At 37.2% G+C, this 27,581-nt stretch overlaps 1 protein-coding gene across 1 annotated transcript in view; it reads left to right on the forward strand.

The window, feature by feature from the left end:
* DNAH11 (dynein axonemal heavy chain 11) overlaps positions 1 to 27,581 on the forward strand; it is a 415,753-nt gene that overhangs the window by 117,033 nt on the left and 271,139 nt on the right. The window contains 5 exon segments of the mRNA XM_037836873.1: positions 1,448 to 1,672; positions 2,749 to 2,840; positions 4,067 to 4,193; positions 19,169 to 19,318; positions 22,109 to 22,342. Coding sequence (XP_037692801.1) covers positions 1,448 to 1,672; positions 2,749 to 2,840; positions 4,067 to 4,193; positions 19,169 to 19,318; positions 22,109 to 22,342 — 828 coding nt within the window.

Below are 27,581 nucleotides of genomic sequence, written 5' to 3' on the forward strand. Positions count from 1 at the left end.
AGTCTGAGCAGAGCTATAGAGGCTGTGTGATGGCGAGAGTGAAAGGCTCAGTGGTCTTGTAAGGTGATGGTGCTTCAGCCGAGCCTTGAAGGATGGGCTGGAATCCAACAAAAGAGTGAAGGTCAGAAAAGGGTGTTATAGTCCTGGGGACAAATGTTAGCAACATCTTGGAATGCTGGAAAGCACTGCCATTCAGCCGTAATTATGAGTTAAGTTTCTTTGGAAAATTGGTTTTCTTTATTTTCCTTAAGGGTGGAGAGACATGCTAGAGCATGACATGCATGGTCTTGAATTTTGTGGTTAAAGGGGTTGGTTGGCATCTCTTTGGGCATAGGTAGAAGAGATGAAGAGACAATTGACTTAGAGGAAATACAAGCAGTAGTGTCATTATTATTAGATATAAGGCACTAAGGAAAAGAAACTGGTTTGGAGAGATGACACTCTGTTATTTTTGATGTGTCTAGAGTAAGGGACATTCATGTCAAGGTGGAAAGTCGGAACAGCAGCCCTGCACTGAGGCTCAGTTAGAACCAAAGATTGGGAGGTCATCTTCGTAGCATGCTTATCGATATCTTGAGAATGGATACATCAGAAAATGAGAGGTAAAGATGAAAAGCCAGAGGAGAATAGAGCCTTGGCCATGGGTCCTGGTTTATAGTTTAATAGAGTCTTCCCCATATGTTGGGGGAGCAAGTGGAGGAGATGCCCAGGTAGAGACAGAGGCCAGAAGACTGTGAACAAGAGGACACTGCAGTGTCATAGAAACCAAGGGATGGGCTCCCCACCCCCCACCCAAAGAAAAGTAGAGTCAAATGTGTTAAATACTTAGAGGTGGAGGAGAAAAACCAGAAAAAGGCCATTCTACTCTATGACTTTCTGAGATTTCCATGTGCGAGAATGGTGAGATGTGGGGTTAAAGCAAACTTCGGCGATAAGCCATGAAGCTTGGTAGTAGTGAAAGGGGAGGAAAATGGAAGCTTGAGGGCTTGGCAGCCTGGAGGGGAATTTGTTTTCTTTGTTGTTGTTGGTTTTTTGTTTGTTTGTTGTTGTTTTTTTAAGATGGAAAAAAACCACTCTGGAATGAATAATAGGCAAAGAAACAGGGGCAGAGTGTGACAGGATGAAGGAATAAAGTTTAATTCCTGAAGCTACACCCTGGTATCCAATTTTTTTTTACCGGCTGCAACAGATACATGGTCTTCTTGTAGAAGATGTATTAAATGCAGTTGCTTATATTTATCTTTTCTTCTTTTGGGAGAACTGTTAATATGAGTTCTGACTAACATTAATTCACTCATTTAGCAAACACTTATTGAATGTCTTTTGTAGGTATTGCATTCTAGATCCTGGGAAACCACCAATAAACAGAGTAGATGCAGTCTTTTCCTCCTGGGGCTTGCACTCCACCAAATTAGCTGTTGTTTAAATCCCTTTGCCTTTGTTTCAGGTTCAGTTGCAGACTCTTCTTCAAAGCAAATATGTGGAGTATTTCATTGAGCAAGTCTTAGGCTGGCAAAATAAATTAAACATAGCAGACTCGGTCATCTTTACTTGGATGGAAGTCCAGCGAACTTGGTCTCGCCTGGAAAGCATCTTTGTTTGTTCTGAAGATATTCGAATCCAGCTTGTGAAAGATACTAGAAGATTCGATGGAATAGATGCTGAATTTAAGGTTCATAGAAGACAAGCTGTATTCTATCCTAGCAGAGTTTTTAGAACGATATGGAAGTTGCATAAAGAAACGTGATTCAGGGCATCATATTTATAAACATGAATATATTTTTGCATTTCACTAAGTGGGGGTTGGGAAACTTCTTTTGTGAAGGGACAGATAGCAAATATTTTAGGCTTTGCAGGTCATATGGTCTCTGTCAGAACAGTCAGTGCTGCCGTTATAGCGTGAAAGAATCAATAGACAATAAGTAAACAAATGGGTATGGCTATTCTCCAGCAAAACTTTATAGACACTGAAATTTGAATTTCATATAATTTTCATGTGTCACAAGATACTGCCCTCTTGCTTTTTTACAATCATTTAAAAAATGGGAAAACCATTCTTAGCTTCTGGGTCATACAAAACCTGGCCACAAGCCAGATTTGGCTCACTGGCCATAGATTCCCAACCCTTGCATTAAGGCTGGGTAGACGGCTTCATCTTCGTAAGTAAAACACTGAGGAGGGGTGACAAAGGAAGATGACCAGTTTTTTTTTCCCCAGGAGTGACAGATGACACACAGAGATATCCACCTAATGGTGATAAATGATTTGAGAGACTTTTAGCAAGGAATGATGACTGTAACTTTCTTTTTAAAGAAATGCAAATTAAATATTTTCTCCCTATTTAAGGCAGAACTCCCAAAGGAATTCTCATTGTGTAACTTTTGAGGAGGAAAGAATAGATTTGTTAGTACTTGTCTCATCTTCATATACGAATGTACTCTTGAAGGTTTTGGATTCTCTTTCTCTTTTTTTCCTTGTTTGGGTTAGAAGAGAAATTCTGTGTGGACCTGGGAATGGTGGTAATGCCCATGAGATTAATCTTGATAAAAACTTTGTGATTATACTTTGTTTTTGATCTTCATCTGGTAGTTTAAAAGGAAAAGTGAAAAGATTTGGTATCAGAACAGATTAGAAGTCTCCTTAACATTGCTTCTTCAGTTCGTTCTTCATTTCTTAATCCCCAAAGTGGATAAAAAATTTAGAAAAATATTTTCTAATATTAATGGCTCATGTTGTATTTTCATATAGGAGTTAATGTTCAACACAGCTAAAATAAAAAATGTTTTAGAAGCAACTTGCAGACCTAATCTCTATGAAATACTTAAAGATTTACAGTACAGGTAAGAATAAAGTTATAAAGTGATCAATCTATTGTAATTGTAGGAAAATTATTTCAAGGATCTAATAGTACTTAACACCATGTTATTGTACATGTAACCTCTACTAAATTATTTTATAATTTTGCTTATTATTGTCTAGTTGCCTCGCATATATTAGGTGGTACATCTACATTGTGAGTAAATGTAAAGAAATCTAAATATATTTCTGTTTTCTCAAAGGACGCTTATAATAGTAAAATTAGAATATCATATTAACAAGAGAATGGACATGATTGATTGATCAATTCGTTCATTTTCTTATCCTACATGTATTTATTGAGCATCTTCTATATTCGAGGAATTGGAATTGCATTCAATTATTTTGATCTCTTTAATTTGCATATAGTATAATTTTATTAGAAATTATACTTAGCATATTAAGAATTCTGAAATCCTTGTCTTAATGGCCATCTGTAAAATAATTTTCACGTAATTCCACAGCAGCGAGCGGTCATAAGAATATTCTGGCTTTTGATTAGGAACGGGCAGATCACCTGCTAAAAGGAGAGGTTTGTGTGAAATTGCGATAGCTTTTTATTGCAAGATAGGACAAACATCTAGATAAAAGTATTATATAAGCAAAATTATCTTATAATCTGAAAGTTTTTCAGAGTTAAAGATGGCCATAATTTTTAAAGGGTAAATTTCTACGGAAGTTAATTATTTGGCTAGTCAGTGATCTTTCAGGGGTTGGGGGCTCTGCCTCTGTACATCTCTGCTGGGCTAATAACATATAAAGTGGGAATGACTCTGGATCGTATGGCTTCCATGAATACCTAAGAGTGTTGAAGTCACTAGTGTTTTGCAGACATTCTATGGGAAAAGGAAGACCCCAAGACAATTACATTTTAGTAACGTATTCTGTGCTTAGAATAAGCAACCCAAACCCAGTTGTCTCCATCACTTATTTGAAGTATTATTAAGGAAAGCAACGAGTGACAAACCTAACTTTGATCTATATTTAACCTCAGCTATTGGTGCATGTGTGTGTCATCTTAACATGATTTGTAGATTAGTCATAAACAAAATGACCATGTCAAAGAGAAAAGGAGTAGGTGAGCTTTTAAACAGTGAGCTTATTGTGATAAATGGAAAGATGAGAAGGAGCTGGGTTTTGTTTTTTATGCAGTTTTGCAAAAACGGACAATGGGCAAGATGTGCTTTAAAAATATTTGTTGTTCATATAGGCTTTCTCTTTGTGAAAAAGCTCTTACTGAATACCTGGAGACAAAGCGTGTGGCTTTTCCTCGCTTCTATTTCATCTCTTCTGCTGACTTACTTGACATTCTCTCAAAGGGAGCTCAGCCTAAACAGGTAATATATTTTTTGATAGTCTTATATTATACTATGTTAGCTAAGGAATGTCACGTTTTCTGTATTATTGTCAAATGCCACCTACCATATCACATGTACAGGAACTAGAACACGTGCAGTTAAGATTCTTGAGGCAGCAACAAGGGGATGTCAGAGGCTATCATACAAGGAATAGGAAGATTAACTTCCTGGTCCTCAGTAAAGGGAAAGGATATTCAATGTACAAGGCTTAGGTCCTGAAGTAAGTTGGTGGGAAGAAACACTGACACCCAAACCCCCCAGAATTCCATGATAAGGGCTGGAGCATCCCTGGCTTGTTAGCAGCTTGCTAGGGAAGAATGGCCCATTTGTTGGAATAAGATAATGGCCAGTACCTTCTTACTACATCCTCAACTCCAGAGTAACCTTCATGATTATTAAGTTGGACTGGGCTTCAGTGCTGTCAGAGTTGCATTTGCACAGTCTCAGGCTCTTTCTCTGTCTAACCCTATAATTTTCCCCACCTATTCACAATTAATGCACCATCTGTTTGCTGGTCCCCATGTCAATATTTAAATTGAATAAAAGCAGATAATATATTTTGTAGTCTGAGAGCTCACTGTACAAACCCCAAAGGATCCCTTCCTAAAAAGATTTGGTGGATACTGCCTGTTCTGGTTTGCTAAAGCTGCCATTATGTAAAATACCAGAAATGGATTGGGTTTTTTAAAGAGGATCTGTTAGGTTATAGATTTACAGCTCTAAGGCCATAACAGTGTCCAAACTAAGGCATCAACAAAAGGATACTTTAACTGAAGAAAGACCAGTGGCGTCTGGAACACCTCTGTCAGCTGGGAAGGCACGTTGCTGGTGTCTGCTCGTCCTTTGCTTCCGGTTTGCATTTCAAAGTGACTTTCTCTGCAGTGTCTCTGGGCTTCTATCTCTCTTAGCTTCTCTCAGCTCTCTTCTTCATTCTCCTGGGGCATTTCTCTCTAAGCATCTGGGATTCCTCTCTTAGCTTCTCCAGGGAAAACTCGGGGCTTCATCTCTTAACTTAGCATCTCCAAACATCCTTCTGTCTGCATCTCCAAGCATCTGGGTCTGTGTCGGCTCTTAGCTTCTCTTGGGGGCAAGCTCTGGATTACATTTCTTGGCTTCTCTCCAAAGTATCTCTCTCATCTTCTCTGACCTCCTTCTCTCCGTGAGCTCCCTTAAAGGACTCCAGTGATCTAATTAAGACCCACCCTGACTGGGCAGGTTTACACCTCCATGGAAATCATCTAATCAAAAGGTCTCACCTACAGTTGGGTGGTCACGTCTCCATGGAAACAACTTAATCAAAAGACTAATAAGTCTGCCTCCACAAGATTGCATTACAGAACATGGCTTTTGTGGGGGACATAATAGATTTAAACCAGCACACTGCCTTTCACTGATACCTATGCAATTGTTCACATTCATTTAGGTCTTACAATTGTTATAGTTGATACAGGTTGTTATCCTAGAGTTGATCATTTATAGCAGATTATTGTGGAGTTGTCTCTGGTGTTCCTTTGCTTGGGGAAAAATCCTTTCACTAGATATTTTTGTGCCATTTTTTTTAGTTTATGTGTCTCTTCACACTGTAATTTCCTAAATTCTGCTGCTCTTTGGACACAGTATTTTTCTTGATTATTTCTCCCTCATTCATCATTTCATTTTGGACATAAACTCAATTGGTTGGCTATTCTTATCTTTAGAATACAAGTGCAGACTGGTTATTGATAACGGAGTTATTGGTCAACGTTGGCACATTTTCAGGGTCACCACACACATACTCTCTGTGTCTTCATCCTAACTCTCCCAGGTGGGCTTGTAAATAAAATCCCCCTGATTATATTGACCAGAAACCCCAGGTACCTGTCTCACAACTTACATATGTAGCATACAATAGAAGCTTTTTTTTTTTTTTTTTTTTTGCATGTTGCAGACATAACAGTTATATGTATAACTCTAATAATCCACTGGGGACACCCTCATGACCAGCAGAACCCTTTGTCTGGAGTGATTGATTTTAGGAGATGTAGAGAGTCATCTTTTATTCCAGAAACATGTTCCTGAAGATCTGGCAAAACCCAAATGCCTATAATTTGGGACTAAATTTCAATAGGTAAATTAGCAGAGAGAGGCCTAAATCTGTAACTATGATGGCATTTTCTTTTAATTACATTCCTTAAATAATAAACACTTATGTAACTGGTTTATTAAAGAGTATTAATTCCATAGAGTACAAACCTGAAACAGTTTATTTTTTCTGCAGTCACGTCCTAAATGTGCCCTCCCGAATCTCTTTACAGAGAATAGCAGCCCCCTTTATAACATCTCAGGCAGGAATTGTAACTTCCCAGTCCCTTTTACTTATTAAAATATCAAAACAAAAACACAGAAACCACTCAGCACTGGCTAGTTCAAAATTCCAATCTCACGTCCCTGTCTTGGCCGGGTTTTCACATAGTGAACTTGGAGCTGCGAGGGAGGCTGTGGTTCTTTCATTCCTCTTCCCTGCGCATTTATCCTGGAGAGGGGTAGGGTGTGATCTGTCGGTCCTTGCCCTTTCTTAATGTCTGTTCCTGCTTTTCCGGTGAGCAGTGACTGTCAGTCTTCAGCCTCAACTGTGGGCCTCCAGGTGTTGGTTCTCTTGTGGGCCCCATGTGCAAGTCCTCAGGCGATGAGGGGAATCCCCGCAGGGAGACGGATGGCAGGGCCAACTCTACCTCATCTCTTCCGGCTTCTTCCTCTGCTTGTTCCTGGAGCCTTTTCTTCAGCCTCTCACTTGACCTTAGGTGGAGGTCGGGGGAAACGCATCCTTCACTTTCTCCACAAGGAGTGAGGGGACAGCCATGGCACACCCCTGTGGGCTGATAACTCATGGATGTGTGGGTGGCTCCCTTCCCCCTTCCTCCTCCTGGTGATTTCCATAGAGTGGGTGTGTAGTAGTAGACGAGGGTAGGAGTGTTGAGAAGTCTCACTAAGGTCTGGAGGGAGTTTCTGTTCCTCACTGTTTCCGCTGTCTTGAGAGCTTGCAGATACTCAGTGCCTCCTTGTCCTTAACTAAAGACCTAGGCTGAGGCTACAAGAGCAGATCACTCAGCATATTCTTGTCACCAACTCCTTTCATCTCCTTTCAAGTCATAAAATAATGTCTGGTACCTTAGTTTAGCCAAACAACATGCTGGCTCACAAGTATATTCATTCCTGATATCAACTCTCTCATCCCATTATCCTTGCTCAGTTACGTGATAACTTTTTTTTTCAAACTTGGAGGTATACCTTCTTAAATCCTTTTTATTTTCCCAGCATTATTTCTAATATTTTACAGAATGCTGTTTCCCATGTTCTCAGTGTGACTGATTGAGGCAATCCTCTCACCTCATTCATAGCATTTTAATCATAAGTTCCAAATTCCTGGATTGCTCAGAAGTAGTACCATTACTTAATGAATGATTGGATAATATAGGACATTAAAAAGATTTTAAATTACAATGAAGATAGATGTTAAAATAACAGTATGATCTCCAAAACCATTGCAGGCATTCTGATGAATGCCAACAGTAGAACTGTGTGCAGAGTCCTAAGAAAAGGTGGTGGGCGTTTCTGCTTACCAGATAAAGTGGTCTGGCTGTGGCAAGAGTGCAAACACAGTTCACAGTTCTGGCCTTCCAGCTTTGGAATGATTGGATTCTTGATACATTTTTAAATTTTGAGAAGATTCATATTATTTCAAAGAGTGCTTAAAATGCGATTTCATTAAGATTTTTTTTGTTACACTAATTAAACTTGGAGCAATTCAAATTCACATAAAATACTATCACATAAAATGCTAAAAATAAATGTTTATTATTTTAAAAAATGTCTGGCAGCCTTTGTGGTACGAATAACCGTTCAGGAGTTACTTGGTAGGGCTGTGGAATGAGAAGGAGCTAAGGGCAATTTGAGACATCTAGAGCCACAAGCTGCTGCTTTTCCTAGGATGATTCTACAAAGTCAGTATGTAGTCTCCAATTCTTAAGTCACTTACTAGGGAGTAGTTAATGTTTTGGGCAGTTATACCAACTAGCCTGGCCTTGCTACTCTCTCCCTCACCATATTTTCAACAACAGAACCTGTTTCAGACCACCAGACACAGCTTTGCTTTTTTGTGCTGACTTTCCTGAATGTGCTCCCTGTAGTGTGACCCAGCTAACATGACAACCACAGCATGTGGAGTAACAATGCAATTTCCCCATAAAAGGCATCCTTTGTGGGCCGGTAACTCAGGTTGACATCTTGTGAATGACTTGAAATCTTCAGGAACCTCCTCCACCCACCCGCACTTTGAGAATACTGGTCCAATTGAGCTTCTGCAGTTAATTGTGGGAATTTATCAGCCTGAATACATCAGCAGGGAGGTGTAATATTGTTACAGCCTCCATTTTGTAAACAGAAATTGCCAGTTTAAGGTACTTGAGTTGGAATGTCAGAATGATGGAATTTTTGTGTTTTGAATGCCTACATTGATTAGTAGTTGTTGGTAAGCTTGATTAAGGTCAAGTTTTAGAAGACTTTCTCCTCCTAAAATTCACTCTGACCTAACAATGGCAAGAATTACCATGCATGGATTATCTAAAATGTTGTGGATGTGGGTGTTGTTTAACTTGAATGGTCAAAAATCTCTGGTAGTTGCTATGGGAATGTAAACTTAAGAGTACCTGTAGGATTAATTGGTGTGGTGCAATGATTAAGTGCAACTGGTTTAAAGTTCTTCTGTGATTCAGTATTTAGATTCTTTGATTTTTTCCTGCTTAGGACATAGATCATTTGTATTATTCATGTGAACCGGAAATGAAATGATATCTGTTTATCACTTGGTGTACTTCCAGGTTGTTATACAGAACTTCCAAAGAGCTGATAACTTTGTGTAGTCAAGATATTGTTAGACCCTGATTCCTAATGACCAGAGAGATCTCTCTCTTTTTTTGCACATTTTCTTTTCCCTCATCCTCCATGTGATGATTAGTGGAAGTTTCTCCAGGATGGAGTTGTATTAGAGAAGTGCAAACCAGCTTTCAGTGTGATTAGCTATATCTGTGCTAAGAGGCTGTCATGAGTCACATGTGGCTACTGAGCACTTGAAATGTGGCAACCAAGGAACTTAATTTTTAATTTTAATAAATTTTAATTGATTTAAATTTAAATAAAAAATATTTGATTCAGTTTTTGGAAAAAAACTTTAGTATAAGCTGGGTGGGTTAATCTACTTTTGCAATGATATAGTTTATGGAGCTCAGTAATCACACGTAGTGAATCACTCATATCACCTTCACTGGCAAGGGGATAGTCCTTCTTGAACAAACAAGCTTGGGGGTGGTGGTGCTCAAAATGCAAGTAGTTAGTTGAGGGCATGCAAGAATGAAAAAGTTTTATTTGAAATAGCATCAGTCAATAATCTCAGTTTTTCCAGAGGAAGTAGAAAGCTGAATGGCTATTTGGTACCTAAAGTGGAGGAAGGGGTTGCTCCTGAGTTTAGGATGAGGCTAGAGAAGGAATGGAAAAGAGGTAGCAAAAGGAAACACTGGCACAGAATATGGACATGGTTTTGACCATCTTGCTATTGGCTCTATTTACCTTCAACTGGGCAGGGAGGGAGAGAAGCTGCTTGTGAAAGTGTAGTTTGTCACAGAAAGTGCCCAGTGAGAACGGATCTCGGCCTAACTTATGAATAGTTCATATTTTAAATGAATGCCTTTCTGTAAAGGCAGCCTGATACCTAGTGGACTTTTGCATTCAGATGTGAACAAGGAAATAATAAATCTAATTCTGTAATAAATATGACAGACCCTATATAGTCAGTGAGGATTATCCTTTCAAAATGGTTAATATATAGTTCTCTACAAATAGTGTAACCAATATATGTATATGCTATTTTTTTTTTTTTTTTGCATTTTGCAATTGTGTTGCCACTGCTTAGAATTCTATTGGATATTCTCTCTGCAGCCACTTTATAAGTTACATAGCAAAATCATAGTTATAATACAGGATTAAAGTAAAATATCCCTGTAATGTTGTAAGTGAGGTTTAAAATTAAGTCATGTAAAATGTGGGTTCCTGCCAGCAGGAAGTACTTGGCCCTGCTGTGGGATATAAATCTGTCCTGGTCCTATCCTGTCACCTGATGAAGACTGTACTGCACCAGTTTAACTTCAGTGGGTAGGGCTTCCAGCTATGGCAGATAAGCTTTTATCAGGATTTCATTCCTTCTGGAAACAACTAGAAAGCTGAGTAAGATATTTAATCAAATCTGTTTAAATGCATTGGTGAGCTACCGAGGAAGTCAAGACTTCAAGAGCCAAGACATGAGTAGAAGGAAAACACAGAGAGATGTGCCCGACATTTGGCACTGCTTTTTCCTTTGGGGTTATTTGAGGAATCAAAGCTGATCAGACTTCCCATCAGTCTCGTGAAACTTCAAAGAAGGAGGAAAAAAATATAAAAACTGGAGGTCAGGTCCCACTAAGGAGGATATCATCCAGAGATTCAAATTATCTCTTCAACTTCTCATAGACAGTGTCTAGCATTAAATTTAAAAAAAATAGCAGGTATATAAACAGACAATTTCAGAAACCAAATCTGAGTGAAGAAAGAGACAACAGAAACTGATCCACAGGAGCTCCAGAAATTAATGCTTTCACACATGAATATAATAGTTTTGATTAATGCATTCAAAACAAGAAAGGAAAAGTGGATAATTTTAGCCAGATACTTGAATCTATAAAATAATCAAATAGCAATTTTAGAACTAAAGAATAACCAAACTAAAGAATTTAAAAGAGGAGTTTAGAAGCAGATTAAACACAGCTGAAGGGAAGATTGATGAGTAGAATATATAGACTGAAGAATAAATGAAAATAGAAAACATAGAAATGGGAATAGGAAATGGTGACAATTTGAACATGATGAAGAGACTAACATACAAGCAATTGGAGTCCCAAAAATAGAAGGGGAGGAGGTGTGGGGAGAAAGAGAGAGTAGTACAGAGGAAGAATTTGAGGGAACAATTTCTTAAACTTGACACAGAGTATTAAGTATAAGGGAAAGATGGATAGATTTAACTAAATTAAAATTAAATACTTTGGCTTATCAAAAGATACAACTAACAATGTAAGCCACAAAGTATGAAAAGATGTTTATAATGTATTAAGCAAACAAAAGACTCAAATACAGACTGTGTAAAGAACTCGTACAACCAAAAAGCAAATGAATACAGAGACACCTCATCAGAAATGGAACAAATCTGAGGGCAACAGAACTCACCTCAGTTAAAAAACAGGTCTGTTCCCTCAGGATATAAATGGAGAGAAGATTGAATATGAAAACATCTGGCTTCCGACACGCCAAGTGTAAATGATAGGAGAACAGCAAGCCGTAAAGTTTGCATCTCCTGGTCACTGACTGAATGACAACAGCACCAGAAGTTCTTTTGAAACTATTTTCTCACCAAAGCAATAAGGTGTGAGGGTGTATGATGGTCAGTTCTCGTTCAAACTGCAGCTTTCCCCTGAATGTCATCTAGGCTCATTTCACGGTAGAAGCCATATAGCATCTGTGCTGCTCCTGGCCATTTCAGCTGGGACAGTGGATTGTTGGATTACTGGAGATACTTTCTGCCTATAAATGTCCTTGGGGTAACATAGAGGGATGGAGGAGAAAATGATACCCAAGTCACGATCAGTCTGCTATCGCTCTCTCCACTTTTAAAGTAACCAAGAGTCTCAAAAACACATCTATTTTAAATGCAGAACACTTCTTCCTGTGGTTTTTCTTAAATACTAAAACTGCAGATACAGAGAAAATCTACAGGCTAAAATCTTCACAGGTGAAATCACCCTTAAGGGGCTCCTTACCAATGTTAGTATCAGTCTCATCATGCAGGAAATTTGCTATCGTTTTTGCCAATAGTTTACTTGCCACAGAAATGAACACCATTCTAGAAGTTACTGTCCCTCTAGTTATCAGGTCCAGTGACACTGCATTTCAAGAAAAACTCATTTCAGAGATGGAGCCTGTATGCTGGGGGACACTATATGTCTCCAAGCCATCTTGGGTTTCAGCAGCTTTTCTTCTTCCCACTCCTGATGCTTCCTCTGGCTGGCTCTCGGCTCCTTTGCTCAGTCCACCCCAAGGAAGGTAGTGTGACTTACCTGACTGGTAAAACCCATCCTCCCCCCCAACCCCTTCTTGGATGTGAGCCTATGAACAGAAAGCATGTCTTCTTTCCTTCCTGCAGTCTGTGCTCACATGCTGGGGTGGGTAAGTGTTACTAATTCCGGAGTTCTGTTTGGAGGCCAATTATGCTGTATTCTCCAAACAGACCTCTAGCAGAACAGATGCTGGTATTTTGTCTTGCAGTTTGAGGCTTTGTTTTATTTTTCAAATTGTCTGGAACCTAGACAGAATTCAGTGTGCTACTTATTGGGGGTTCCTTTGGAGAAGCCAACACTTAGGATGTAAGAGGTTGTGATGCCAGAAGAATTTGAACTTTGTAGGTGTGGCCTGGAATTACAGGTTCTAAATTGTGTATTTTTAGCTATGCCAATTTGGAAAAGTGACCTAATATTTTAGCCCCAAGTTCCTTTTCATTGAAAATGGGGAAATCCTATTCACCTTACTTACATAACAGGGTTGTTGTGAAGCTCATTAAGTATCGAAGCAAGTGACTATAACATTGGACCTCAAAAAAGATTATATCTAATTTACATTTTTGTTTAGATATTTTAACATAGCTTTTTATAGTATAAATTAATAATATAAATCTGAACTTTAAAACTTGACCACAAAATACACAGCACAGATTGAAGTCAGTAAGCCTCCAGTCTTCAAGCAGAAAATTGGTAGCTTTGTATGCTATGCATTCATGACTCAATTAGTGATGCTGGGACCATCTTCTCCAACAAGTTCATTTCAAACTCTCGAATTTTAGGAGTGATTTATTTATTTTTTTTTCATTTTAAATTCAGTTTTATTGAGATATATTCACATACCATACAGTCATCCACAGTGTACAGTCAGCTGTTCACGGTACCATCATATAGTTGTGCATTCATCACCCCAATCAATTTTTGAACATTTTCCTTACTCCAAAAAGAATAAAAATAAGAATAAAAATGAAAGTAAAAAAGAACACTGAAAGTATTCCATCCCCACCATCCCACCCTATTATTCATTTAGTTTTTGTCCCTGTTTTTTTCCTCATCTGTCCATATACTAGATAAAGGAAGTGTGAGCCACAAGGTTTTCACAATCACACAGTCTCACCATGTAAGCTACCTAGTTACACAATCATCTTCAAGAATCAAGGCTACTGGGTTGCATTTCCACAGTTTCAGGTATTTCCTTCTAGCTATTTCAATACACTAAAAACTAAAAAGGGCTATCTATATAGCACATAAGAATGCCCTCCATAGTGACTTCTTGACTCTATTTGAAATCTCTCAGTCATTGAAACTTTGTTTTGTTTCATTTCTCTTCCCCCTGTTGGTTAAGAAGATCTTCTCAATCCCACAATGCCAGGTCCAGGCTCATCCCTTGGAGTCATGTCCTGCTTTGCCAGGGAGATTTACACCCCTGTGAGTCAGGTCCCACAAAGAGGGGAGGGAAGGGAGTTCAAGTGCCAGTGGGTTTACAGAGAGAGGGGCCACATCTGAGCAACAAAAAGATTCTCTGGGGGAGACTCTTAGGCACAATTATAAGTGGGCTTAGCCTCTCCTTGGCAGTAACAAGCTTCATAAGGGCAAGCTCCAAGATTGCAGACTAGGCCCACTAAATTGTTAGTCTTCAATGTTTGTGAGAATTCAGTAATAACCCAGGTGGGGAAGTCCAACATTTTTGCATTTTCTGCCAGTTCTTCGGGGGGGGGGGGGCTGCAAATATATTTTTATTCTCTGCCAAAATTACTTTCGGATGTATTGATATTTTGCACTAACTTGTACAAACCTACCAGATCTCACTTCCTATGCAAAGTTCCATGTAATTATGGTGTTAGAATAAACTGACCGTACAAGTTAAATTATTTAGTGTGCTGCAGAAAATATAGATCCTTCACCAAATAAACATCCCTTCCCTTGGTCTCACACAGGAGTTGAAGTTTTAAAACATAGTCAATATCTTCCTGTACCCTTTGGGCTGATTTGCATTAGTCCTAATCTGATCTGCTTCATTCGTATCTGTCATTGAAGTCTGAACTCTGTTTCAGCTTTTTTAACAGTTGCTATATGAGGTAATACTGACATTCATAGCTGCCAAGCTCTAGCTCTGAGTTTCAGGTGTCACACAGACACCCAAAGTTCCAGAGACTGACCAGGTTATACACAAATTGCTCAGCATCTCAGAATTCAGAGATAACCATTACAACTCAGGAATAGATATGACTGCTGTAAGATCTTACAATCTAGGGACCATTACAATAAGCATTCCTCTGGTAAGCTGTGTTCTAAGATTCAATTCTCAGACTTTACACATTATAGATAATCCATATTAGTGATGCATTATAACGTTTGTCTTTTCATTTCTGGTGTACTTCACTCAAAATGCTATCTTCAGGATCCATTCACCTAGTTGTGTGTCTCACAGCTTCATTTCTCTTGCAACTGCTCAATGTTCTATGGTATGTATACATGACAATTCACCATTCTGTTCATCCGTCAGTGTACCCTTAGGCCACCTCCATCCATTGCAAATCATGAATACTGCCACCATAAACACCAGTGTGCAAATGTCCATTCTTGTCCCTTCTCCCAGATCTTCCAGAGTAGTTGTACCATTCTACATTCCCACCAACAGTGAATAAGTGTGCCTCTTTCTCCACATCCTCTCCAGTGTTTCTAATTTTTTTTTTTTTTTCAGTTTTTGGGTTTGTTTGTTTTTTTTGTTTGTTTGTTTGTTAATGGCCATTCTTGTAGGTGTTAGATGATAGCTCATTGTGGTTTGATTTGCATTTCCCTAATAGCTGGTGAAGTTGAGCATCTTTTCACATGTTTTTGAGCCATTTGTATTCCTCTTCAGAAAAGTGTCTGTGTCTTTTGCCCATTTTTAATCGGGTTGTTTGTCTTTCTGTTGTTGAGTTATAGGGTCTCTTTATATATTCTAGATATTAAACCCTTATATGATACATGGTTTCCAAATTTTGTCTCCCATTGTGGAGGCTACCTTTTCTACTTTTCTGACAAAGTCCTTTGATGTACAAAAGTATTTAATTTTGAGGGATCCCATTTTATCTGTTTCTTCTTTGATTGCTAATGCTTTGGGTGTAGGGTCTAAGAAACCACCTCTATCACAAGATCTTTAAGATATTTCCCTATGTTTTCTTCTAAAAGTCTTAATGGTCTTAACACTAATGTTTAGGTCCTTGATCCATTTTGAGTTAATTTTTTTGAAAGTTGTGAGATAGAAGTCCTCTTTCCTTCTTTTTGATATGGATATCTAGTTCTCCAAACACCATTTATTGAAGAGGCTGCTCTGTTCCAGTTGCTTTGGTTTGGCTGCCTTATCAAAGATCAGTTGTCCATAGATGAGAGGGTCTATATCTGAACACTCAATTCGATTCTATTGGTTGGTATATCTATCTTTATTCCAGTACCATGCTGTTTTGACCACTGTAGTTTTGTAGTATACTTCAAAGTCAAGTAGTATGAGACCTCCCACTTCCTTCTGCTTTCTCAAGATACTTTTGGCTATTTGGGGCACACTGCCCTTCCAAATAAATTTGGTTATTGTTTTTTCTGTTTCTGCAAAGTAAATTGTTGGGATTTTAATTGCTATTGCATTGAATCTATCAGTTTAGGTTGAATTGAGAATTTAACTATATTTAGTCTTTCAATCCATGAACATGGTATGATCTTCCTTTTTTTTTTTAAGGTTCTGTTTAATTTCTTTTAGCAGTTTCTTGTAGTTTTCTGTGTATAGGTCTTTTGTGTCTTTGGTTAAGTTTATTCCTAAATGCCTGATTCTTTTGGTTGCTGTTGTAAATGGAATTTTATTTTGATTTCCTCCTCCTGTTGCACATTACTTGTGTATAGGTACACTACTGATTTTTATGTGTTGATCTTGTAGGCTGCCACTTTGCATATGCATTGATTAGCTCTGTGGCTTTGCTATAGATTTTTCTGGATTTTCTACATATAGAATCATGTCATCTGCAAACAGTGAATGTTTTAAACTTCTTCCTCTCCAATTTGGATGCCTTTTATCTCCTTTTCTTGCCTAATTGCTCTAGCTAGAACTTCCAGCAAAATGTTGAATAACAATGGTGACAATGGACATCCCTGTCTTATTCCTGATCTTAGAGGGAAAGCTTTCAGTCTTTCCTCATTGAGTACAATGTTAGCTGTGGGTTTTTTATACATTGCCTTGTAGAAGTTCCCTTCTAGTCTTATCCTTTGAAGTGTTTTCTTCATGAAGAGATGTTGAATTTTGTAAAATGCCTTTTCTGCATCCATTGAGATGATCATGTGGTTCTTCCACTTTGATTTATTGATGTGGTGTATTACATTAATTGATTTTCTTGTATTGAACCAGCCTTGCATATCTGGAATGAATCCCACCTGGTTGTGGTGTATAATTCTTTTAATGTGTTGCTGTATTCAATTTGTGAGTGTTCTGTTGAGCATTTTTGCATCTATATTAATAAAGAGATTGGTCTGTAATTTTCTTTTTTGTAGTATCCTTGTCTGACTTTGGTGTTAAGGTGATGTTGGCTTCTTAGAATGAATTAGGTAGCTTTCCCTCATCTTCAGTTTTTTTGAAGCATTTGAGCAGGATTGATACTAAATCTTTCTTGAATGCTTGGTAGAATTCACATGTGAAGCCATCTGGTACTGGGCTTTTCTTTTTTGGGAGCTTTTTGATGACTAGCTCGATCTCTTTACTTGTGACTGGTTTGTTGAGATTGTATATTTCTCTATTTCTTCTCATGTCAGTGTTGGTTGTTCATACTTTTCTAGGAAGTTGTCCATTTCATTTAAGTTGTCTAGTTTATTAGCACATAGTTGCTCATAGTATCTTCTCATTAGCTCCTTTATTTCTGTGGGATCAGTGGTTATGTCCATTTTGCAATGTCTGATTGTGCTTATTTGCATCTGCACTCTCTCTCTCCCTCTCCCTCCCTCCCCCTTCCCCTCCCCCCTCTCTCTTAGCCTAGCTAAGGGTCCATCAATTTTATTGATTTTCTCAAAGAATCAACTTCTGATTTTGTTGATTCTCTCATTTCCTGTTCTCAAATTCATTTATTTCTACTCTAACCTTTGTTATTTCTTTCCTTCTCTTTGCTTTGGGAATAGTTTGCTGTTCTTTCTCTAGTTCCTCCAGGTGAACAGTTAATTCCTCGACTTTTGCTCTTTCTTCTGTTTTAATGTAGGCATTTAGGGCAATAGATTTCCCTCTCAGCACTGCCTTTGCTGCATCCCATAAGTTTTGATATGTTGTTTTCTCATTTTCATTGACCTTGAAGGATCTACTAATTTCTCATATAATTTCTTCCTTTACCCAATGGTTGTCTAGGAGTGTGTTGTTTAGCCTCCATATGTTCGTGAATTTTCTGATCTTCTGCCTGTTATTGATTTCCAACTTCATTCCGTTATGATCTGAGAAAGTATTTTGTATAATATCAATATTTTAAAACTTGCTGAGACTTGCTTTGTAACCCAACATGTGGTATACCCTAGAGAATGATCCAGGAGCACTTGTGAAAAATGTGTATCCTGCTGTTGTGGAATGTAGTGTTCTATAAATGTCTGTCAATTCTACTTCATTTATCTCACAATTCAACATCTCTGTTTCCTTATTAATCCTTTTCTAGCTGTTCTATCCATTGATGAGAGTGGTGTATTGAAGTCTCCAACTATTATTGTGGAGTTATATATGTCTCCCTTCAGTGTTCTCAGTGTTTGCCTCGTGTATTTTGGGGCACTCTGGCTCAGTGCATAAATATTTATTATTGTTACGTTTTCTTGACAAATTGACCCTTTTATTAATATATAGTGTCCTTCTTTGTCTCTTTTAATTGTTTTATGTTTAAAGTTTAATTTGCCTGATATTAATATAGCTTCTCCCACTTTTTCTGGTCATTGTTTGCATGAAACATCTTTTTCCAATCTTTCACTTTCAGCCTATTTTTGTTATTGTGTCTAAAGTGAGTTTCTTGTAGACAACAAATAGGTGGGTCCTGTATTTTGATCCATGCTGCCAGTCTATGTCTTTTTATTGGGAAGTTTAATCCATTAACATTTAGTGTTATTAGTGTAAGGGTAGTACTTTCTTCATTTTGCCTTTTGGTTTTTATATGTCATATTCTGTTATTCTTTTCTCACTCTCCTTTTACTCTTCCTGATAGTTTTCATTTCTACACTCTTCTCCAAACTTCCCTCTCCTGTCTTTTCCTATCAGCCTGTACCACTCCCTTTAGTATTTCTTGTATTGCAGGTCTCTTATTCACAAACTCTCTCAGGGTCTGTTTGTCTGAAAATATTTTAATCTCCTCCTCATTTTTGAAGGACAGTTTTGCAGGATATAGAATTATTGGTTGGCAGTTTTTCTCTTTCAGTAACTTAAATATATCATACCACTTCCTCAATGGTTTCTGCGGAGAAATCTGTACATGATGTTATCAAGCTTCCCTTGTATGTGTGTGATGGATTACTTCCCTCCTGCTGCTATCAGCCCCCTGGCCAAGGAAACTTACAGGTCTTTGCTGCACTCTCGGCCATTCGACCCATTCCAGACTGATGTACAATGCATGACTGGTCACAGAAGTCCAGGAGTGGTTTATTTTTTATTTATTTTTTTTTAGGAGTGGTTTATTTTGAGGAAAAAAATATTTTGAGCCAACTCTATAATGCCATAAAGAAAGTTTGTGAATTCATGTATTGTCATCACCAGATTACCAAAATATATCTACACCCTTGTCTTTTCTAATTGTTTTGTCTTAGGTAACACGTCACCTTGCCAAACTCTTTGACAGCATCGCAGATCTGCACTTTGAGGACAATCAGCATGTTTCCGCCCACAGAGCAGTAGGAATGTACAGCAAGGAAAAGGAATATGTCTCATTCGAAGCCGAGTGTCAATGTATAGGCCATGTAAGATTTGATTAAGTTTTCTATACTAGGGGAATATTTTCAGGATTTTTTTAAAGGTTGAATTGAGGAAGAATGAATCAATTCAGGTCAAATCCAGTTCTGGGGAGTTTTGTGCTCAGAGATACAACAGAGCTACTCTGCCCTGCCTCCCAGTTTCTGTTCATTTGGCTTCAACACTCAGCTGGGTCTTGGAGATGCTAGGAGTTGAACTAGAGAGAAAGAACCATCATGGACTGAGTGGATCCCAGAATCAGTCACAAATGTAACCCAGTGACTGAGTCCTACAATGCGTATACTGTTTTCACCACTGCTCTTAGAGTATAGGGAAGTGTTAGCGTGAAGCAGCACCTTGCAATAAAGCATGTTTTAAAAAGGCTTTGTGGTTCTGTATTCTGAAGTGAATGTTGCAAACAGCTGCTTGTAAATAAAGTCGATTGAGTCTACCAAGCCGATGTCACATACTCTAATTACCATGTGCACAGACAGTTAACTTAGCATATTCTCTTCTCTCACAGCCAGATATCTCAAAAATATTCTGAGCATTTATCCACAAGAATGCCTCAGTACAATTTATGAGGGAGCTTTTCATGCATTCTGATGATTTTAGAGGAATTGCATCTTTTTATGAAGATGTTTGTATAGTTGAGTTAATCCACTGAGTAACTGAGGCAATAGCCTCTATTAGAGAACCCTGTGGGTTGGGGCAGGGGGTTCCTTAAAGTGTGCCTTGCAGAAATGTGATTACAATCCTTTTACTGGAGTTTTCGTTACTCCTCTCTGTTGGTTTTTAATTTTGTTGCAGAAAAATCATGCCAAATGAAGGGGAAGCAGATGGTGGAATACTTTGATTAAAATTTATTTTTGATCTCGTGGGCTTTTTAGGATATTATTACAATGATTAGAAAGAGTCACCATAAACTATCTTGACAAAAGTCTGTTGTGGTCTGCTCCCTCCCAAGCAGACTGCTGGCTGACTGGCATGGTGCCCAGAGGGAGGACAGTCCACTTGGCAGATGTGGTTGTCACTAACAGGGAACTTTGATATTGAAAGTTTTTATACTGCTCTAATTTATTCTATATAAGCAACTTATGCTGGAGACTTTTAAGCATATACCACATTCACCCTCTAATTGCCTTTGTTTTATAAAAAAGATACTTTTAGTTAAGGTCCTTTTTTTTTTTCTTCACTTTTATTATTGGTTCTTCCTAATTTAGAGCATCTGTGTTTTGTTCACCCAATGTCTCTTGAACACCTACTATGCACCAGCTGCTCAGTTAGGCTTGGGGATCCAGAAATGAAGAAGATGGAGCCCCTCTCCTTGAGCTCTTAGGCTAGTTGAGGAGATGGATATATACATAATTAGTGATAATGGAAGGTAGTAATGGATATTATAGATGGTCAGCTAGAAGGTTATGAAATACCAAGAAGGGGAGCACAAAACACTCATTAGAGCTTAGTTCTCAAATCATACTGAATTAAGTGGCAGTTGTTGGTATACTTATCTGAAAATGATCTGAAATACCAACTTACACATGAGCTTGGTCTTCCCAAATGGATGGTAACCTCCTTGAGGACGTGGATCCCAGAGTATCTGGGAGATGCTCAGAAGAGGGCTGATTTACTGGTGGAACTTGTTACTTGGTGACAGTAAGAGTTGTACTTAGTAGCTAAAACAGAGAGGCGGGGCCCTATTAATTAGAGACCCTGAACTCATTTTTTTAGCAAAGCTCAATGACGAACCCAGAGGAGAAGGCTCCTTTTAAAGGATGCTGGAACCATTCCCAATGTGGTGCTTCCTTTTTCTTTTGGGAGTGGAGGCTGTTAGCTCACTGACCACATTCCCTCCTTCCCAGATCTAAGAAGAGAGGTTTTAGGAATGCTTCTGCCATCTCCACAGGGATGAGGAAAGAAATTGGTCTTCAGCATCTCATGGGTTCCTTGGAATTATTTATTATGGTCATTTTTTCATAATTATGATCAATTATTTGCATATATATGTATCCTTTTAGTTATGGTAATATCTCATGGAAACAAATGTATGGATAAAAAAAACAAAGTCTATTTGAATAGAATGAAAAACTGGCTGAAATGTATTTATGGGAGCAAATAAGAAACTGGAAATGAATTTTTAAAAGATTGATTTTCACAAATCAGCAGTTGTCCTATCTCTTATACACTCCTGCTGTCTAATTTCTGACATGTGAGAAGATGAAAACCAGTAGGGAATATAATTAAAATAACTTGCTGAAAACACTGTCTTAAGACTTAGAAATACAAGGATTTTAGAGAATACATTTCAGATTTAAAAACTGCCAAAGGATATATTTAAAACAGTCAATTTCCCATGATTCTCACAGCTGTAAAATATCCGTCATACTTCTCTAGGTGGCGGTCACATTTGGTTTCTCCAAACACCGCTGGGTGTTAACAGAGGGTTATCTTGGTCTGGAACCCCCTCGTCTTCAAATCCAAAAAAGTTAAAAACAGAAAAAAAAAAAAAAAAAAGAATACCTTCTTTGTTTAAAGTGTGGAAAGTTATTAGCTACCTGCTGGTAGGTGAGATAAGATGACCAGAATCCCTGGAAGAAGACAGGTTCATGTAGGAAAAAGTCATCAGCATTCAGTTGTTCAAGCTCTACCTATGAGTTACCCTGTTCTGGCTTTCTACATAGGTTTAGGATAAATCCACTTGTGGCTTTACTCTGTAGGACCTTAGAGCTGGTGAGAAAATGGTATTACCCTTCTTGCATAGATAACTTCATGCTATAACATTTCAATGTACTTCAAAGGTGGAAACGTGGCTTCTGCAACTTGAACAAACCATGCAAGAAACAGTGCGACATTTTATCACAGAAGCCCTTGCAGCCTATGAGGAAAAACCCAGGGAACTGTGGATTTTTGATTTCCCAGCTCAAGTTGCACTAACTAGTTCACAAATATGGTGGACTGCAGATGTGGGAATAGCCTTCAGTAGACTGGAGGAAGGCTATGAAACAGCCCTGAAGGATTTCCATAAAAAACAGGTATTTATAGATTCATTTCCAGACTTGGAGTGACTTGCAGAGGTAAGCTTCATTCGTTCATTTGTTCATCATTTATGAATATCTTCTATGTGCAAGGCACTCTGCCAGGAAGATTTTAGCCATCAGGTGTTTAACTCTTATTTTCTATATTTATATTGACGTCTAGTTTTTTAATTTTCTACATGGGTTTTAAAAAGTCCAACATGTCTACTCCCCGCAAGGTTCTAGAACATCAGTCATACTTACGTGCTGTGCCTATTTCTTTCCTTCTTTGTAAGACTCTCCAGGCTGATCATGTGTTTGTGAGCAAATATGTGGGCATTTTCTACATTTGCTTGATTCAAAAAGGTGGAGGGCTGTTCAACCAAGACCAAGAATTTCAAAGTGTTTTGGTTTTTTGTTAATTATAAGTCAGAGATGAACAATTTTGGAAAATAAAGTTTATTTTGAACTCTACTTAATTGATCCCAGCTACCCTGTGTCCTTCCCTTAAGGTTCCTATTTTAAGGTGTGCTCTTAGCTGAGGAATGATTCAAGGATACAGCTTTTCTCTCGGCTTTTAGATTCAGAGAATGCTAGGTTTGGAAATACCGTTCTTGTTTTCGGTGGATGAAATCTGAATCCAGAGATATGAAGTGACTTTCCCAGCCTGAACTCAACAGGCTTGCCTCTCCTCCCCAGGGCTGCTCTTCTGCCTTAGCAATACTTTTTATGCAGTGCCTCAAAAAATCAAATAGGTTCGGGTAATGAAAACTTGCATTGATAATATATTCAAGAATTTTAAGTTGTAAAGTGTGTTGAATATTCCTTTTAATTTTTCTCTTTTAATCTTGGATAGGTCTATTTAATTTTTCTCTATTTAATTCTGGGACCATAACTTTATTTATGTTAGTCAAAGAAGTTTTGATACCATTTAATTTTGGAGAACAATACATTATTCTTGATTTTACATTTTATGGGTAATGGTTTGCATTTGGTAGGCCTGCAGGGATAGGATTAGATTTAAAGAGGTGGCTGGTTTCCTCCTAAGGGCACTGTTCCTGCAATTCTAGTCACTGGCACTTAGATGAGGAGACTAACTAGTTAAACATTTTTTCATGGGCATAAGTAACCAAGATCATTAGTTTAATTGCACTTAATTGTGTTATGCTTTTCTTAGGAAAATAGCTTTCTAGTTAGTACATTTATTGTTGTTTGTGCTTTTATTATAACTATTTCCATTATACATTTAATTAAGAATATTTTTGAATACTTCTAATAAAATAAAATTCTTGCTTAAATTTCAGGTATTATCAGTCACTGATCAGACATGAATCTTTCAGCAAACACATTGTACTTTAATTATTTTTCCCTCTTTCCTCAACTCTCCCTTGCCTCCAACTCATTACTTTTGTTACTATTAGAAAATTATATTACTTAGAAAAGTACGTGATATTTTATGGCTGTTTGTTTTATCAATTTTATTATTTTAAAACATTTTAAAATTATATGTTTTTTGTTACAAGTAAAGAAGAAAACAGATGGGGAAAGAAAAAAGCAAGAAAAATAATTTTTAAAAACATCCATAGTTTCACTTTCCAAAGATAACCATTGACAACTTTTTGGTATACAAATAGTTTTCCCACCATCTACTTTCTATCTAGCTAGCTACATGTTTTTCAGACATCTGTATTTATATAGTAAATAAATATATGTAGCTATTTACATTAAGTATAGATATCTATGTAGGTATATATCTATGTAAATGGACATACATAGAAAAACATCTATTTCTTTTACTTTCCATACATTTTATTTTTTTACCTTGTATTTTCCCTCAATAGATCATCTGTATCTTTCCTTGTCATAAAGAAACATCAAATCTGTATGGAAAGTGACCAAATGGTATTCTTTTAAATGGATATACCAGAATTTATTTCCTTCCTTCTGCCTTCTTTGTTCTGTGTTCTGATATTGGTCTAACTTCTCACCAGGCACTGTTCTGGGTTCCAGTACTGACGTTCCTGCTTTCATGGCACTTACATGCTGGTGAACTGATGAAATGTTACGTCTTCCCGCTGAAGAACCTTAGAATCATTTATTCTGACCTCTACCTCCCATGTTACACGCCATTGTTTAACTTTTTTTTTTTTTAATCTTCCATTAGTAATAGTTATTTTAAATCTTATATAGATTTACCAACATACTTAATAATGACTTTCCTCATTAATTTTTTTCGTTCTATTTCTTATTTTGGAGTACATCTCTCTTTTCCCTTATCTTTTAGCAATTTATGCAGTGAGGGAGTGTAAGTAGGAAATTTTCTGGTTCTTTTTCTTTATTTTGGCTTCTTTCTTGATAGTTATGAAATTCTAAATTGAGTTATTTTCTTTTAGAATGTTAAAGATATCATTCCAATATCTTGTGGCTTTTATTGTGGTTTTGTGAAAGCTTAGGTGAATCCAATTGCCGTTCCTTCATAAGCCATCTCTCTTTTGCCTTTGGCTGCTTTTAAGATTTTTTCTTTCTTTCTGAGCTTCTGATGTTTTATTACACTTTGTCTAGGTGTGGACTTTTTTCCTTCTATTTTAATTTAGACTGCTGAATACTCACTGAAATCTTTCCATCTTTATTGACATGCCTTTCTTCAATTTTGGAAAGTTCTCATACATTTTTTTTCTTTGAATAATACCTTTTCCTACATTTGCTCTGTTTTCTTCATCTAGAATTTTATTAGCTTTGTGTTGAACCTACTTATTGTATTTTCCCTGCCTTTTAACCTCTATTTCATATCTTCCAACTTTCCATCTTTTTCTGCTGTATTTTAGGTGATGTCTTAAATCTATCTTCCAGTTCACTTTTTTTCCTAGCAGCATACTGATGTAAGAGAAAATATTCCAAGGCCAGATTACTTAAATTCAAGTCTCTGCTTTACCATTTATTTATTTGCTGTGTGACCTTGGGAAAGTTACTTAATTGTTCTGTGCCTCAGTTTCATCATCTATAAAATAGGGATAACGATAGCAGCTATATCATAGTATTGTTACAAGAATTAAACTAGCTACAATAGGTAAAATACTATTTAAAAGTTCTTGGCAAAATTTAAGTACTATATAAGTGTTAGCTATTGCTGTTAAATATAAAGATGACAATGACAACAACAGTGGTATCTAATGTGATGCATAATTCATTCAATGAGTCTTTTCTCAACATTTTATAAAAAATGTTCAAACAAGAAAAGTTGGAAGAATTATATAGCAATGTGTATACCACCAAATGTTCTACAAATAGCATTTTGTTTTATTTTCTTTGTCACATTTCTGTCCTTTATCTAGCTCTCTATCAATCAGTCCATCTTATATTTATGAAGCATTTCAAGGGAACTTGTAAATATCAGTAATCTTTACCCCTAAGCCTTCAGTATACATACCCATTCCATGAGTTTAATTTCAGTTTTTAGATCTCAATTTCCCACAGTTCCGTTTGGAACTTTAAAAAATAAGTTTATAATGACCTGTTATTTTTACTAAGGTTTTTATTCTTTTATCTGTTTAATTATTAAGAGACTTTGAAAAATTTTCATTAAATTGTTCTATTAACTCTAGTTCTTTTGAGGTCAGGTCTCTTAAATTGGATTTGTTTGTGTATGTTAATTTATTTTTTTAGGTTACCTTCGTCTAAGTTTGTTTTTTTCCTATAGGAATTCCATGTGCTTTGGGTTGAGCAAATGTCCCTATAGGATTTTCTTAACTTGTTTCATCCAGATCTGCATAGGTTTTATAAATTCTGGCTTAATTTTATGATTAATTTCTCCATTTAGGATTCTCAGATCACAGTGGCAGGGTCAATTTGGATGTCACAGCTTCACCTTGCATAGGCTTGAAAGCTTTTGATTTCTTCTAAGGGACTGTTTTCCAATCCAATGACCAAGATACTTCAAACCTTCCTGTTGCTTTTCTGAGCTTGTGGGTAGAGTTTTTCTAGAACACTTTATTGGACTTTGTAACACCTTGAGGATACCAACTTTTGTAACACCTCAATTCCAACGCTCTGCCTTACTCAGGGACTGTGCAAGGCAGGTAAAGAAATATTCTATTCCCATGTGGTCATTTAAACCTCGGTCCCCTAGTGTTTGGGTTTCTATGCAAATCCTCCTTTATCCTGCTGTGGCCTTAGCCTGTGAGCCTCATCGTCCTGCTCTAGCTTTGAGGTACATTCCTGGTACCAAAGAAGATCTTTCTTTCTCTTGAGTTTGTCCATATACTTTGCATGTGGGTATGTTTTGTTTTATTTAAAATTCCTCTGTGTAAATGAAGGAATTGTCCAAGCCAGTTTAATCCAATAAATTGCAAGACTATCTATTATTATTATTACTTAATATTGGCTATTTAGTTTTTGGGGGGCTATCATCGATAATGCTACAGTAAATAGCCTTGTGTATACATATATGCTGCACATATTTTTATTTCTTCAGGATAGTTTCCCAGATGCACACTTGCTAGATCACAGAGTACCTCTCTTAAATATCTGGAAGATAGTGTCAAATTTACCTTCCCTTTGAGAACTGTCTGCTCCCTCCTATCATCAACATTGGGATGCATTTTTGCGTCTTACTCTTATAGCAAAGTTATTCACATCCCAAGAGTGTTTGCTTACTTAAGCTAATTAAGGGAACTTATGTTTTTTTCCTTAAAATAGTTTAAAAGTTTTCCATTTTGTTGGAGTTACATAATGCTTTTTGTCATGTTGGATTAGAAGTAGAGGAAGGAGATGCCTTCAATACAGTATTTCAGTTCTGTGACTTGCCCTAATATGCTTATTAGAGAAAGTAACATTTGAATACCATTAAAGATGTGGTTGGGTTCATGGGAAGTGTCTAAATCGAAACTCCTTTAGTTTTCACTCTTTAAAAATGGATGTAACTATCTGCTGGAGTATGTTTTTAATTAAAGTTACTCTTGCTAATACTGTGAGCAGTTTTTAAACGGACTTTTGTCTCTTTAAAATAGGTTAATTTAAACAAAATGAGATCAGAGTTGGCTATAATTGATGTTCTACTTGAACAAGTAATTTCTTTCCTTAGTTCCTTGGTTTTTGCTTCCAAATTGTAGTGAGATAAATAAACCAAGATAATCATTTCAAAGTCTTATTTTCCCCCTAAACCTAATGTTATTGCATGTCAGATAGTGTTAGGATTAAAAAATTCTGCATTTTCCATCTCTCTCCCTCCCTCCCTCTCTCCCTTTCCCCCACATGTATG

Source organism: Choloepus didactylus, chromosome 5, assembly GCF_015220235.1.
Source record: "Choloepus didactylus isolate mChoDid1 chromosome 5, mChoDid1.pri, whole genome shotgun sequence".
Taxonomy (NCBI): Eukaryota; Metazoa; Chordata; class Mammalia; order Pilosa; family Megalonychidae; genus Choloepus; species Choloepus didactylus.